This window comes from Serpula lacrymans, assembly GCF_000218685.1.
Source record: "Serpula lacrymans var. lacrymans S7.9 unplaced genomic scaffold SERLAscaffold_10, whole genome shotgun sequence".
NCBI lineage: Eukaryota > Fungi > Basidiomycota > Agaricomycetes > Boletales > Serpulaceae > Serpula > Serpula lacrymans.
Window position 1 is genome coordinate 884,006 of NW_006763299.1, and position 13,839 is coordinate 897,844.

General features: G+C 45.8%; 5 protein-coding genes across 5 annotated transcripts; 2 read left to right on the forward strand and 3 right to left on the reverse strand.

The window, feature by feature from the left end:
* Nucleotides 1–1,161: 1,161 nt before the first annotated feature.
* SERLADRAFT_334181 (uncharacterized protein) lies at nucleotides 1,162–2,602 on the forward strand (the record flags this gene model as incomplete). Its single annotated transcript, XM_007320814.1, has 5 exons — nucleotides 1,162–1,319; nucleotides 1,375–1,517; nucleotides 1,584–1,868; nucleotides 1,990–2,378; nucleotides 2,432–2,602. Coding segments are annotated over 5 exons (1,146 nt in total), but the record flags the coding sequence as incomplete, so codon positions are not given.
* On the reverse strand, nucleotides 2,580–4,869 carry SERLADRAFT_473045 (uncharacterized protein; the record flags this gene model as incomplete). The annotated part of the gene is made up of 3 exons (XM_007320815.1): nucleotides 2,580–3,442; nucleotides 3,497–3,819; nucleotides 3,880–4,869. The coding sequence occupies 3 exons, from the start codon at nucleotides 4,325–4,327 to the stop codon at nucleotides 2,831–2,833; spliced, it is 1,383 nt and encodes a 460-aa protein (XP_007320877.1).
* Nucleotides 4,870–5,001: 132 nt separating this feature from the next.
* On the reverse strand, nucleotides 5,002–6,878 carry SERLADRAFT_473048 (uncharacterized protein; the record flags this gene model as incomplete). The annotated part of the gene is made up of 7 exons (XM_007320816.1): nucleotides 5,002–5,382; nucleotides 5,449–5,652; nucleotides 5,721–5,876; nucleotides 5,943–6,174; nucleotides 6,238–6,454; nucleotides 6,523–6,752; nucleotides 6,801–6,878. 7 exons carry the CDS (start codon nucleotides 6,815–6,817, stop codon nucleotides 5,071–5,073), a joined length of 1,368 nt encoding a protein of 455 aa, XP_007320878.1.
* Nucleotides 6,879–7,026: 148 nt separating this feature from the next.
* Nucleotides 7,027–7,888, reverse strand: SERLADRAFT_473049 (uncharacterized protein; the record flags this gene model as incomplete). The annotated part of the gene is made up of 3 exons (XM_007320817.1): nucleotides 7,027–7,472; nucleotides 7,526–7,826; nucleotides 7,880–7,888. One exon carries the CDS (start codon nucleotides 7,419–7,421, stop codon nucleotides 7,152–7,154), a length of 270 nt encoding a protein of 89 aa, XP_007320879.1.
* A 252-nt stretch (nucleotides 7,889–8,140) lies between these two features.
* Nucleotides 8,141–13,722, forward strand: SERLADRAFT_473050 (uncharacterized protein; the record flags this gene model as incomplete). The annotated part of the gene is made up of 20 exons (XM_007320818.1): nucleotides 8,141–8,524; nucleotides 8,690–8,750; nucleotides 8,938–8,956; nucleotides 9,056–9,378; nucleotides 9,462–9,570; nucleotides 9,623–9,712; nucleotides 9,788–10,134; nucleotides 10,187–10,286; nucleotides 10,336–10,614; nucleotides 10,664–10,702; nucleotides 10,754–10,865; nucleotides 10,923–11,067; nucleotides 11,121–11,267; nucleotides 11,319–11,484; nucleotides 11,540–11,924; nucleotides 11,976–12,669; nucleotides 12,721–12,939; nucleotides 12,999–13,265; nucleotides 13,319–13,495; nucleotides 13,556–13,722. The coding sequence occupies 13 exons, from the start codon at nucleotides 9,071–9,073 to the stop codon at nucleotides 12,065–12,067; spliced, it is 2,319 nt and encodes a 772-aa protein (XP_007320880.1).
* Between the last annotated feature and the right edge of the window lie 117 nt (nucleotides 13,723–13,839).

The window sequence follows — 13,839 nt, forward strand, 5'->3', positions numbered from 1 at the left end:
CACATATGGTATGTGGGGAGAGGGAGGGGTTCTTCGCAGTTTCACGTTGTCTGTACAGTCACAGGCCCTATTGCGGCCCGACATCTTGGCATAGTAAGGCAAGGACTCGTTCGCTTGATTGGCCAATGCCAGGTTGGTCGGTTGATTGAATGGGTTTCTACGGGATCCCCAGACCTACGACGAACCACGAAAATGATGGAGGAAGCGAACAGGCTGGGCATGGTCTAAAACGCATTGGGCATCACCCTGCAGATGGCAAGGCAAAGAGCCTTATTGGCCTTTAGTTATCGGTGACAGCGGGAATTTCTAGTAGAATCACTGGCAGTGCGCAATCTGTCAATTGAGTCATTCACTTCGGCAATGATCTGGCTCACCTTCAGCCAGACCAAGTGACAGAGATGCTTCACGTATAAGATTACTGGACTATGCCGGAGTCAGGCGTCCTGCAACAACCGTCCTTTTGATCACGATAAGGTAAACACTTATCATAACGACAAACGACTGACGTACAGCCCTGCACAAGAATACTATACGCGGAAAAGGAGCCTATGGGAGCCCTCGGAGCCCTCGAAAGTCTCCAGTCTTACCTCTCGGTCAAACGCGCAACGTGGATCATTCCAGGATTTGCAGCTTTGCTCTCAATCATACTTCGCATAACTGACCTGGAGAGAATATGCACAGGGAAGTTCAGTGGCGGCAATATCTTGGGCAATTTGCAACAATGTGAATGTTAGCTTAAAGCCCACCTATGGTCTGAGTACACGTAACTCAGCTAATCTCAACATGTTGTGCAGTCTGCAGAGCTTGTTGTTCTCAAACCGCACCTGGCACCACTCGCGATTACAACATCAGTGGGCCATCACAGATCTTCGACAGGTTGTCGCATTTATTATGAGAAAGAAAAGTCTTTGAGACGACGTCTTCATTAGGCCATAGTGGGTCGGAACCAATATTGCGGATGCGGGCGCGGATGCTTTTCGGACTTTGTGTATTGTAGCGCAATGCTTGTAAGCTTTGTAGTCGTACCACCACCCACCATCTTGACACCATACAAAACAAGAACATAACAGGATGACACCGTAAGGCATTTATACTTAATCATATGTTCTCTTTCCTTATGAAGGCCATCACCGTGACAGAGAGCCGGTGAAGTCTGCCACCCAAGACGCGTCAAATAGTACACTCATGACCATCGAAAACGCGCTGGAACACGCCAGACGCGCGTTTGCGCTCAGAAAATATGAGTCAGCAGTCGATTATTATGCTACTGCGCTGGAATTAATGTACGTTCTCGTCATACTTTCCGCTGCAACCTGCTCGTTTCTTTAAAATTCCAAAGCACGCAGTCTAACGCGTATGTTTTGTGTCATACAGGACTAAGAAGCACGGCGAACACGCGCCCGAAATCGCCGATTTATATTTCTCTTATGGAAGGGCATTGTTAGAAAATGCGATTTCACAGGCTGGTGTCTTGGGAAAAGAGCAACCAGAAAATGGTGTGGATGAGGAAAATGAAGGTAAACAGAAACCCTAGTTTCTCAAAGTACACTGGTCTGACCTTCCTCGCGTACTCGAAGCTTCAGGTTCTGGTTCTGGGTCCGGTAATATCTCTGGTCCAATCCTCTCCTTTTCTGGAGACGCGGACGATGATGCAGTTGATCTGTTTGCCCAACAAGCCGAAGAACTAGAGAATGAAGCCGAAAATGACGAGGATGGCGAGGAAGGTGAAGCGGACGACGGGGAACCAGAGGATGACTTCAATGCTGCTTGGGAAGTCCTGGAACTTGCTAGGGCGATATACGAGAAAGAGAAAGATGGAGATGACGATGAGGTGAAATTGAAATTAGCAGATACCTACATTGCACTGGGTGACGTGTCACTGGAAACAGGTGAGTACGATTCTACCCTATCTTTTCCATAAAGTACTACATCATTGATACATCTTTGCTTTGTCCTCATTCATCATACTTACTATGTCTCTGTGCACAGAAAAATTCGACCAAGCAATAAGCGACTACACCTCCGCACTTTCCTTGAAAGCTATCTTACTCCCAAAAAGCTCTCGCCAAATTGCAGAGGCTCACTACAAACTGAGCATGGTGCTCGATCTAACGTCAGGGCGGCTCAAGGATGCGATTTCGCACGCAGAGGAAGCATTGGAGAGTGTAGAATGTCGGTTAGCTGAGCTAAGGGATGGACTGAGTGGACAGGTTCCTGCTGTGCCTACCATTAAGGAAGAAGACAAAAAAGGCGATGAGAAAGGCAAGGGAAAGAAGCAAAAGTTAGTTAGGGACGATGAGGTAAGGAATATGACGAAGATACAGATGGAAGCAGAGATGAAGGAGGTTGAAGGTTTGAGGGAGGATCTTGCGCTTAAGGTACTTTGTTTGTCCACCATGACTTCGTATACTAATGATTTTTATTTCGTTAGGTCGAAGAGCTTAAAACAACGCCTACAGAGCCAAATGAATCTGCGCCCGCGATGGCTGCTCGAGCCTTAGACAAGGAATTGAATACTGCGATTGCAGCTGTTCCGACGCAAGTTAATGATTTGTCTAAAGTGGTGAGGAAGAAGAAGAAAGATGCGGAGCCACTGGCGGAAAGTACTGGAAAACGGAAAGCAGAGGATGAGGATGGGGAAGTAAGCTCTGGGCCGGAAAAGAAGGCGAAGGTAGAAGAGGGAGAATCATGAGAAAAGTAGCAGTCTTAAAGGGATATGGAGTGCTGATATTTGATCTGTATTGTTGGACCTGCTTTTCTGTCCTACAACATAATATTTACATTTTGGTGATATCACTGCAGCGTGTGTATTCCCTTGGGAAATGAGTGCCTACAGGAACGGAACACTGGTGGCGCCAATATTGGTATGCTTGTATTTCTTCCCTCCAGTGCCAAATTCTCCAACTATATGACCTCCATCGCCGACACTTTTCATGACGTACTTATAGCTCACCAGCCCTTCTAGTCCCACCGGACCTCTGGCATGTATCCTTCCTGTGCTTATACCAACTTCTGTTCCGAAACCGTATCTAAAACCGTCGGCAAAACGAGTGCTGGCGTTCACAAATGCCCCTGCACTGTCCACACCACGACAGAATGCGGAAGCAGCATCAGACGACTCGGTCACGATCGTCTCGGTATGATGTGAACCATGCTCATTGATGTGGACGATAGCGCTCTGGAGAGAGGTGACTGTAAGGACAGAAAGTGTGAGAGTGAGATGCTCAGTATCATAGGCATCTTGAGGAGCTAAACGGACACGAGTGTTGAGATTTGAAGGGGCTGGTGAAAGAGTTTGTAAAGCGGAAAGGGAAGGAGCGTCGCATAGGAGCTCGACGGATGCATCAAGTAGTGCTGTAGCAACTTTGGGCCAGATATTTTGCAGAACAGAGGTGTGTATGATCAGCGTCTCTGCAGAATTGCATGCGGCAGGGTAATTTGTCTACTCGGATTGCAATCAGACGAAGATAGTAGTTAGAAGTAGCATATACTGCACCTTCGAGTCAAGAATGACTCTCAAAGCTTTTTCCAAGTTTGCGCTCTCATCAAGGTAAACACTGCAAAGTCCATCCGCATGGCCCATAACCGGAATCCGCGTACTGTTCTGTATATTGCGGACGAGAGAATTACTACCCCTTGGGATGACAAGGTCGATATACTGGTCGAGGGTGAGCAGGGCAGAAACGTCGGCACGTGTGCGAATAGACTGAATAAGAATTGACGGTAATGTAGTGGAAGAGAGAGCGGTCGAGATGACCCTAGAGAGCAGAGTGACAGAGTGTGTCGATTCTTTACCGCCTTTTAGAATTGCTGCGTTACCTAGGTAAATTCCGAGTCAAAGTCAATAGGAGATAGGAAAGTTAGCGAGGATAGGCGTACCTGATTTGATGGCCAAAGCAGCTATGTTTACCACAACCTCCGGGCGAGCCTCGAATATGACAAGCAAGACACCAATAGGACAGGATACACGATAAAGATCAAGACCATCATCGAGTTGTTTTGCATAGTTGACGACACCTGTTGGATCAGGGAGAGCCGCAACGTCTTTTACGCCTTGAATCATGGCATCCCATTTGTCAGGTGAGCTAGTAAGGTCCAAACGTTTGAGCAACGAGCTGGACATTCGTCCGGCGTCAACCTCAGCCTGAGCTGCGTCCAAGTCGAGTCTGTTGGCAGCAAGAATATCATGCTTGTTGGCCTCTAGCTGGATGGTTATCTGTGCAAGGGCATCGATACGAGCGGTGGAAGGGATGAGCTGGGATTGCTCAAATGCAGCCTTTGCTGATTTAGCGATGAGGGTGATGGACGTGTCGGAGCTAGAAGCCATGACGGCACTTGGCGGACGAGCAGAGCCTTGCGTAGGCGGATTTTGACTACTAGATTTATTTCTGTTAAACAACCATTCCCTGCACTCCCTACTCAATCGAGATGCAAGCCATCGCCTACATACCGAATTTCAGAAACTGTTAGAACCTAGATCACCATGATGGGTCGATAATCGATGAGATACAGATCTCTAATGGAAATTTGCAAAATTGTATGCGCCCACAACGCCAATTCGAAGACGAACGCGCCGAGTCTCGGTTACGGTGCCTGTAGCCTGGTCGACGCTGTGATGGGCCCGACCAACTCACACGCTCCGAATTTAAACGCGCGTTAATCTACTTAAGTTGCAAGAATCGGGGCAAGGAACAGGGGCGGGAAGAAGAATAAGGGCACTAGTTATATACAGACCAATGAGAGGGTATCATGTTCATGACGTAGCGCACTGTCTGAACACTACGTCATGTACATCACCGACTCTTGGATGATCTTAGGGATCGTCGCCATCCTACTTGGTGGAATGTGAGCAGCGAGTGCCGTTTATGGAAGTCGAAAGAAATATTTAATATCAACAAGACGCACGGACCATTCCCTAAGTATAGCAGTACCCAAGTATAGAGGCTTAATCTAACAAACACTGCACTATGTTTGGGCCTAGCAACTTCGACTACTATAGAGTGCACCTCATAGCACTACGAAAAAGAGTTTGATTGCTCAGACTCCAATAGACGGTAGAAACTCTCATGACTAGAATATGTCTACATCCGCGCCCTCTCCGCCGTTACCAGCGCCGCTCAATCTTTCGTCAAACTCCCCATCAGCGTTCCCGTCGACCACTTCGCCATATGCATCCCCATCCCCATCCGCATAAGCAGCTGCTTCACCGTCTATATCAGCAACTTCTCCCTCCCCATCTGCATCTGCGTCTACTCGGCCCAGCAGATACAAGGGATCTAGAACTTCTGCAAGTACCTCCTCTCGTTCGTCAAGTTCTTCTTTGCTTAGCGGAACATGTGAAATATTCACGACCATCCACTTGTCACCATAGCCTTCTTGTGTCTACATATGATAATTTTGTAAGCCAATTCAGAAGATAGAAACCCTAGAATTAGTTAAGAAACTCACGTTTGTACGCTTCTTCTTCAAAATCATCTTTCTTTCAATGTTCTTGTAATATGCACCTTTACTTCTTCTCCCCTCTAATACCTCATCAGACCCGTTAGTAATGGATTGTGAGTCGCCTTCGTCCAACACCAGTAAAAATTCGTTTGGAACTTCTTGTTCCACTTTTACAGTTTCGTAGTCACGCACGAAATGGAATGCGGTTGACTATCAAAGGTGGCTCATTACTTAGCAAGTATTTCTTTGAAAAGCGCGCAAACAAGTGGGAAACTTACGGGTGGTTCCTCTGAATCCAACGATTCATTTGCCATTCTTGTGGTTTTGAATGTAACGGCAGCCTCATCGTCCTTTGTAAGGTAGTATGCCAAGAAGTGGTCTCCTTCGGCCTCCATGGGACGAAGAATAGCACAGTCCAAGCGAGAATCATCGATCTATATTCGCAGAAGTAGAATTTGATCTCGGTCAACCATCGTCCAAAGCTAGAAGAAAAAACGCACGTCTAAAGCTCGTTCTCCGGGTCTCTCTGAGAATCTAAACAGGTCATATGCATTTGCCCATATATCTGCATCTGGGAATATCTCAAAAGATTCCACAGCCGTGACATTGGGTTTATTTGGGTGTCGGAGTGCTGAGAGTTCGAATTTGTCATTACATGATGAAAATGAGGCTTCAATATCACGAATTTGAGCACTGCGGGATACATCGATGTGTTGGTTCATATTATGTTTCCTTGAAATGACGTAGCGTGAGTCAGTTTACCAATATAGCGAACACTCTTGACACGGGACATACGGTTCTTGTAATGATGCGGAACGCTGAACACCTTCCCGGCTGATATATTCTGTCTTTCGCAACCAAGGAACATGGACTGGTAATGGAGTTGATGCTCCTGACCCTACAGCGGATGAATTCCCGTTAAGATATGGTCCTGGTGTCGTAGCAGGATCACCAAGCAGAAACCGATCCTTTGGGTCTAAAGCGGGTAGATTGTATTGATCTGGATTTAGTTCTATTGTGTATATTGGGGGAAAACTGAGTACTTGACATGTTCTAAAGAAGTCCGCGCAAGATACTCACCCGAATCATCCCCATCCTCTTCCCATAAGCATTCCCACTTCCCGAGGTCAAGTGGCATGCCACATTCCGCATCGACAATCATTGGTAAGGGAGTGTCATTGGCTATTGCGTTTAAGAAATCCGGGCGAGCGTATCGTGTAGGATTTGTTGGAATGTCGAGGAGTTTTGGGGGGCATGGAGGAGCGGGGAGTGGATTGGAATAACGCACTCGGACTAATAGGTCCAATTTACTGTATAACGAATAAGAAAATAACGAATAATGCCATAAGATCACTCACCTTTTTTTGAAACTCATTGCTGCAGTGATACGCACTGTATTACTGGATAAGTAGCTATGGACCGCGTTCAAGTCCGGTGTTTCTCAAGTTGAGGTTGCAATCTAGTGTGGGAACTTTATTTCACCCACGCGTGTAGTTTCTCCACTCTCTTCAGCTTAGCTGGAATGGACCCTACTATCAGTAAAAGCAGTAAAAGCAGCACTTTTCACAACGTGCGTTGCATAGTAACGTTTCGAAAACAGTGACGGATTATTGTTATTCAAAAATCGCGGAAATGTTTATGGCTAGAAGCAACGTCCCGAGCGATCAAAAACCATGATAGCAATCCAAACTATCCGAATCATAAATGTCTTATATGGAACCAGCATGACTATCTCCAATATTGTTATTCCCTTCCGCAAATCCAAATCGTCGCGACAAATTATATGGTGGAGAGGCACAGTAAGCGGTCGGTGTAATGTGAACCAGGGAAGGCTTACCACTAGCAAGATCCGGAAATCTTTTCGGAACCAGGAATCTCTCGGTGAAGACTGGGTACCAAACCAGGGGCTCAAAGCCAATGAAGACGAAAAACAAAACCTCAACGGACAGCATTTTCACCTGGAGACCTCTATCATTCATGCCGATCGTCGACGTCCATTCCGTATTGCGCTACATGAGTTCGCATTATATCTTGTGGGGTAAGAGCCGTAAGACCATATGTCGTTGAAATTCAGGAAACATACTTTTCTTCAAAGGAAGAGCTTGAGCATTCAAGGTGATGCAGGGCCCTTTGGTGGTTATGAGTTCACTACGAAAGTAAACTGGACATAGCATCAATGATATTCTGAGTAGGCTGACAGTTCGCAGGACAGAGATGCGCTGACAGGGAGGCTGGGTTTGTATGTGATACGGCAAACGCAAACACTGGCAGCGTGCTTGCATGTAATGTCAGATGCGTGATGCATGTCAGGTTGTGTAGCTCAGGTGAGACCTTGATACTCAACATGTCCACAAGAAGATGGGTAAACAAGGCCTATAAAATAACTACCCTTCAAAATAACATATCGCATGATAATGACGATGACTATTGTGCCTACCACGGACGTCCTAAACAAAATTGATATATTGATAGATCATATTTCCGAGGCCCAGCGCTCAGTATGAATGATGGATGGATGCTTTTGAGTCTTATGAGCCCTTCCTTGAACACGGTTCATCTTTGATTGATCTCAACGTGTAACCGACATTGTCAACAGATAGGTTGGAACATGGGTCACCGGCGTTTACCCAATTTGTGTAACACTCTTTTCGGTTTTGTGGCATGGTGCACAAGTAAGGTCGCTAATACTCTCACGCTTGAAATTTCGATTTCCTCTGTCTGTCATCCAAACAAACCGTCCTAATATTTTCCTCGCTTTTATTCCCCATTCACATCAAGTGTCTTGACTGTTTTGACCAGCGGGAGAGAAAGTCGAGTGCGAACAACGCGCACCGCGTTAATTTTAGGTGAAGCTGCACCGCATTGTAGATTCTGAGGTCCAAAGGCCTTTTGGCTGTTCCGAGTTCATCCACCACTTTTTTCAAATCTCTACAGTTTGAACCCTCATCCTCAGCCCATCCACGACATACACACTCTTTTATAACATTCTTTTTTTCGAATCTGCATGCGAGCTTATCTTCACCTTCCTTCTATTTGAGTATCACTTCGCCAGCTACGAATCAGATATCGACTTTTTACAGAGGTGTGTACCGCTCCATTTTTATATTTTAATGATGAAATTCTTCTTCATATTTGCACGTCAGTCTGAGTACTTTTTTTTTTGGTACACTGGATGTTAAACTCGCTTTCTGAAAATTTTTTTTGTTACTTTTTATGGCTACGGAACATTCTGACATCCTTCTTTCAGGAGCATTAAACTGCTCGACTATCACTCGAGAAGGCGTGCCCTACTGCTTCATTGATTGATTGTGAGTTTCAATCCTTTTGCATCTTGAAATGATGATTCGTAGACATTTGCACGTCAGTCAGAGCGGCTCGTCTTTCTAGACGTGCCGTGGAAGACGTTACACTTCGCGTTGGCTGATTTTATCCCTCTTTTCTTCTTCTTCTTCTGCTCCATGCATGATTATAGAATGCTGACAAATTATGCAACAGCTATTTCTCTCACCGTCTAGTAAGAAACGCCCCCTTACGGAATTTCTCTTGCTGCCGTATCACTTCCTCTTCTTCGTCGTCCCTAATCAAATGATATCATCTCACACACCTTCTTCAGAACCAAACAAACACCATGTCCAACTCCGCCAACAATTCCAGTACAGCAGTCGGGAGTTCTAGAATAACTGGCGGTTCGGCTGCAAACGGGAGTCGGCCCAAGTCCACTAGTCTTGTCCCCACTAATAATGTTACTACCATGCACGGCGCAACTGTCCGTACACGTATCGATCCTACACTTACCGTTGACGATGTCGTACGTCAACTGTGCCTTAACCTGAAAATCATGGATCCTCCGTCGAATTATGCCCTCAGGGATGATACAGATGAGTTGGTCACAAACGATAACTTGAGAAAAAAGATCAAAAACAAAGTCCCTCTGAAGTACGTGTATTTTTGTGGCATTTCCTCTGCCCTTTACATTTGATGTACTACTTATTCGTATAATTAATTATTGATCACTTCAGGCTTGTCAATGCTTCTGCGATCGAGGCTGCGGAGATAGTTCAGAAACTTAGCCTGCGAGATGAAAAAACTCTACGATTGACGTTATTCTCATTGCAAAAGTTCATACGAGTGAGTGCAGTCTGGGATTTAAATGTTCTTAGACCTTGATTCATTTCAACAGGAGGAAAAATTCGCTCAAGAATTTCTCAGTCGTGATGGTCTTGCAGAACTACTCGATGTCATTAATGTTAACCACGGTAACACACTTGCGGTGTGTCCCATTTTACTGTCTTTCTGGCCCTCTTCTCTTAAATTATTTTCTTCTTCTTTCTCTCTCTCTTCGTAGTATGCGTTGACAGCTATGCAAAATCTTATGGAGTTAAACTACGGCTGGTCACTACTCGATGATGCATTCATATTCAAAGTCGTTCAAATACTTTCGTCGTCGCAATCCCTCATCAACGTATGTCGGCCTGCCACTGCTATACTAAAGAAACTGGTAGAGGCAGACCCTATGAATTCTCCTGGTCCAGTGCTTGCGAGTACAAGTCGAGGTCCCCCATCTGTCCCACCTGGGTCTGTTTATCGATATGGTTTTCAGGCTGTATTTGAACAGATGAGAAAGGAGAAGGGCTTGCTAGAGACTGTGGTTAGCCGGCTCGGGAGTGCAGATACTGCAATGGCGCTGTATAGGTATGTGTATGCATAGTTGACTATCCCTGTTCAGATGCTAAGCTGTGATCAGCATGATGTTGATCAACTCTTTATTATCACACGTCAATGACACTCGCTGGGAAGAATTCATATCAGAGCTAGAAAGGTTGAACGTACGGAAAGCAGTTATAGTGCGTCTTGTGCCCCTCGTATCTGGTCTAAGCTAACTTCATAATCTAGCGGTTAATGTCATCGCATATCATTGACGACCTAACATCTTGCATTCTAGATTTCCAGGCAAACATAGTTCGCGTCACATATAGGAAGAAGACCACTCTTGTCGAGCCGGATGTGGAACCTGCTCACGACGCTGCCCTACAGTATATCTGGGAGTCCAGCAAACTAACAGAGGAAACCGACGATGAAGGCAGCGTAGTGAAATGGCGGAATCTTGGGTTTTCAAGCGAAGACTTAATGCAAGAATTTTCAGAGGTCGGAGTGTTGGGCTTGGATTGCTTGGTAATGTACAACATGTCGGTGACAGCAAGTACTGATTCCATGGATGTAGCGGAATTTTGTCCACGAGGATCCAGAGTTTTTCTCTAAGGTATGAACGTAAACTCTCCTCAGTGCTGTACCATCTGAACACGATTTATAGGTTGTCTTAGAACAAATAAGCCGGCCAGAAGAGCGGAGATGTCCAATAGCTAGAGCGTCTAATGAAATTGTGGAGCTTTTATCTGAGCACTGGGCCATCTTTGCGCCAGGATGTGAGTGATCACATTCCTCAAGTGTAGCATGGACTAGGCTAACTATCCACATAAAAGACTCAACCTCCACTACATTCCAGCCTTTCTTCCTGAACTTTTTCAAGGTTCATGCTCTTGCGACTCACTTCTTCTTGCGGATGTGGAACGAGAGTGGATCTGCCAGCGGTGACTTCACGCGAATTGTGGCTCTGGCTCGCAGCCAGTATGTCTATGTTCATTTTCTCACAATGAATGTCCTCACGGTAATCACTATAGAGTTAACGTCGCTCTACAGCGTGAAAACATTCGACAGTGGCACGAGGTTGAACAGGACCTCATTGAATGCGAATATCGTGCTGTCAGGGACCGGCAGATGAAGGAGCTTGAAGCCGAGGATGAGCTCCTTAGTAAAGTGCCAGTTCGGTGAGATTAAATACTCTGTCTCTCTCCATGATATTTTGAGGCTTTTTCTAGGAATTTGCGGGAGAAGCTATACAAAGAATCGTTCGAATTTGTTCGTCAACAACGTATACAATGCCTGTTGCAGGGTGCTTGGTTCGTTAACGCAATTCCTTCATCAACGTCAAACACACGAGAAATTATCCGACGCCCAAGTCGCCCATGGCGATTCATGCGGCTGGTAACTGCATTCTCTCCCTAGCTGATATATTTTAATATTGAGGTATTTTTCTCAGGATAACGGGTTGAAGTATTTGCATTACGTGGATAGTGCTGTTAAATTCCCCGTCCGCAACGGTCTCGAAGATCTGCCAGAACGCATCGAGATAGCCTTGATCAGTGAAATCGCTACCGGTGCCTGTGCTCCGCCCCCGAATGTTCTTCGAGACCACAGCGATCTTCCTCAAACGTCACCCGTCACCCCCTCTCCTCTCTCCTTCTCTCTTTTGACTGCCCATGAAGGCTCTCTTGCTGATCAAATAGCTCCTGATCAGTCCAGGTGGGCAGACTGGACCGATGGTTTGAATATGCTGCGCAAGGATAGTGGTCATGTTACGTCAGAAGAGACAGCAGGTTATGTTTCGGCGTTGACGGAAATTGGACTTAAAATCAAACTCCTTGGTGAGCTACTTCAATAACTTAGACAGTATGCATCTCATTCATGTCCTGCAGATCTATCTGGTGAAAAGGTAGAGATACCCAGTGGTCTGGTGGCTGGACCTCCACCAAACAACACCGACTTTTTCTTCTCGGATTTACTTTGATGCAACTGGGCCTGGGCTTGTGCTTGTAGTCGTGTCAGGAAACCTCCCTGTTTATGGATGTAATGATATAGTCGTCGTATTATCTTGCGCAAAGCGCTTATATAGTTAAACAACATCCCAGGCTGTGAATGTTAGTGTTATGATAATGAGGCACATGCAGTTGATGCAAAGTTAGATGAGTAGTACAAGGTAAAGCAGTTGATGCAATGAGGGGTTAGATCATAAATGCTAGATGAAGTGCGGGAAATGGAAATTAAGGGGATGGACAACAATCGAAAGGGGCCAAGAGCGCAAAAGTTAACGGGGGTTGAACCCGAAATACGATAGGCGAAAGGGGACGTGAGTTGGATCATGCAAGATAATATAGAACTAAACCATTAGTTTGGAATGCCTTTGGCGGTTGTGGATCCGTTGGGATGCGCTGCAGCGTATTCCTCGCCGGCTTTGAAGAAGGGCTCGAAGATAGCGTTTGGTAGTGTGAAGTCATTGTGTACGACGTTGACTAGGAAAGAGGTCTCCATGATTTCCGAGATTAGTTGATGCGATGGCGAACCAGCATCGTAAAAGTTAGCCCATTGCACACCGAGTTCGTATGCTTCATCCTTTACAATATTTGTCAGAAAGAGTAGGGATAGTGTTTGTGGTGTTCGTACCTTCCAGGCCATGAAACTGATTGCTTCCACTATAGTAGGTTGGATGATCTCTTTCCCTGGGAAGACACCCCATGTGACAGCGTTGGGTCCCTCGGAATGAGTGTTTGTCCGAAGGTCTCCCTGTTTGTTAATCACGTAGTATGTGATATTGCTGTCCCGTTCAATGTGTGTTAGCAACAAGTTGAGTAATTCAGGCCCAACAAAGAACTCCAGATATGCCTAATGAAAGAGGCTTTAACATCAGTAAAGGAACACTTATACAAGAAGAAGCAAATAACCTTTTGATAGACATATCCATTACTTGGTCCCCAGCCAAATAGCTTATCATCACTCTTGGCACCATTTACAGCAGGCTGAGAGTTGATCGTCAGGAAACCTAGTTCGTTCATCTTGGAGAGCTGCGGAGCAATGGCGGATGTCTCTTTCGATGCTTTCTGGTCTGACCATGGCAAAGCAGAAAGCTCCTTTGAGCAGAAACGACTGAACAACGTTGTTATTTCGTTGAAAGTGGTGGGCTGACCCCAAAGTTTCATTGCGTCCTCTTTCTGTAACGGGAGAAGATCAGGCAGACATTCACAATCTTCGTATCTAGACTCACTGTTTGCTTTATCCATACACCATAACCGTCAAGTTCACCATAAGCAGGACTCCGCGAGTCACCGAACCGTCCGTTGGGATATTCATCCCAGTTCTCAGTGCGCGATAGGTAAGATTTAGTGCGATTAGCCCAAAATATGGGACGAATATTCTCTTGCCGTCTATTAGGGGTAAGTGACTGCATTTGCATTCAAGTCAGCACATCTCAGAATGCAATGAATAAAAGTTGAATTCGCACCTGTCTCCATGGCAGAGGCTTGATCGTCTCGACTCGCGGAACAAGATTCAGTTCTTCGAGGAGCATCTTGGTACCCTTTTCCAGGTTCATGGTATAAAAGTGGAGACCTCTTATTCCAATGTCTTCTTTCAGAATACGTAGACACATTTCGGCAACCAGCTTTGTCCCAATCTCCCTGACCTTTTCATCGTCATTCTTGTGAGGCTCGAGGGCTTCCATGAAGGACTGAGGAATTTGGGTCTTGGCAAGGCTCGTGGCTCTCATGAACCCATTCCAGGTTTGTA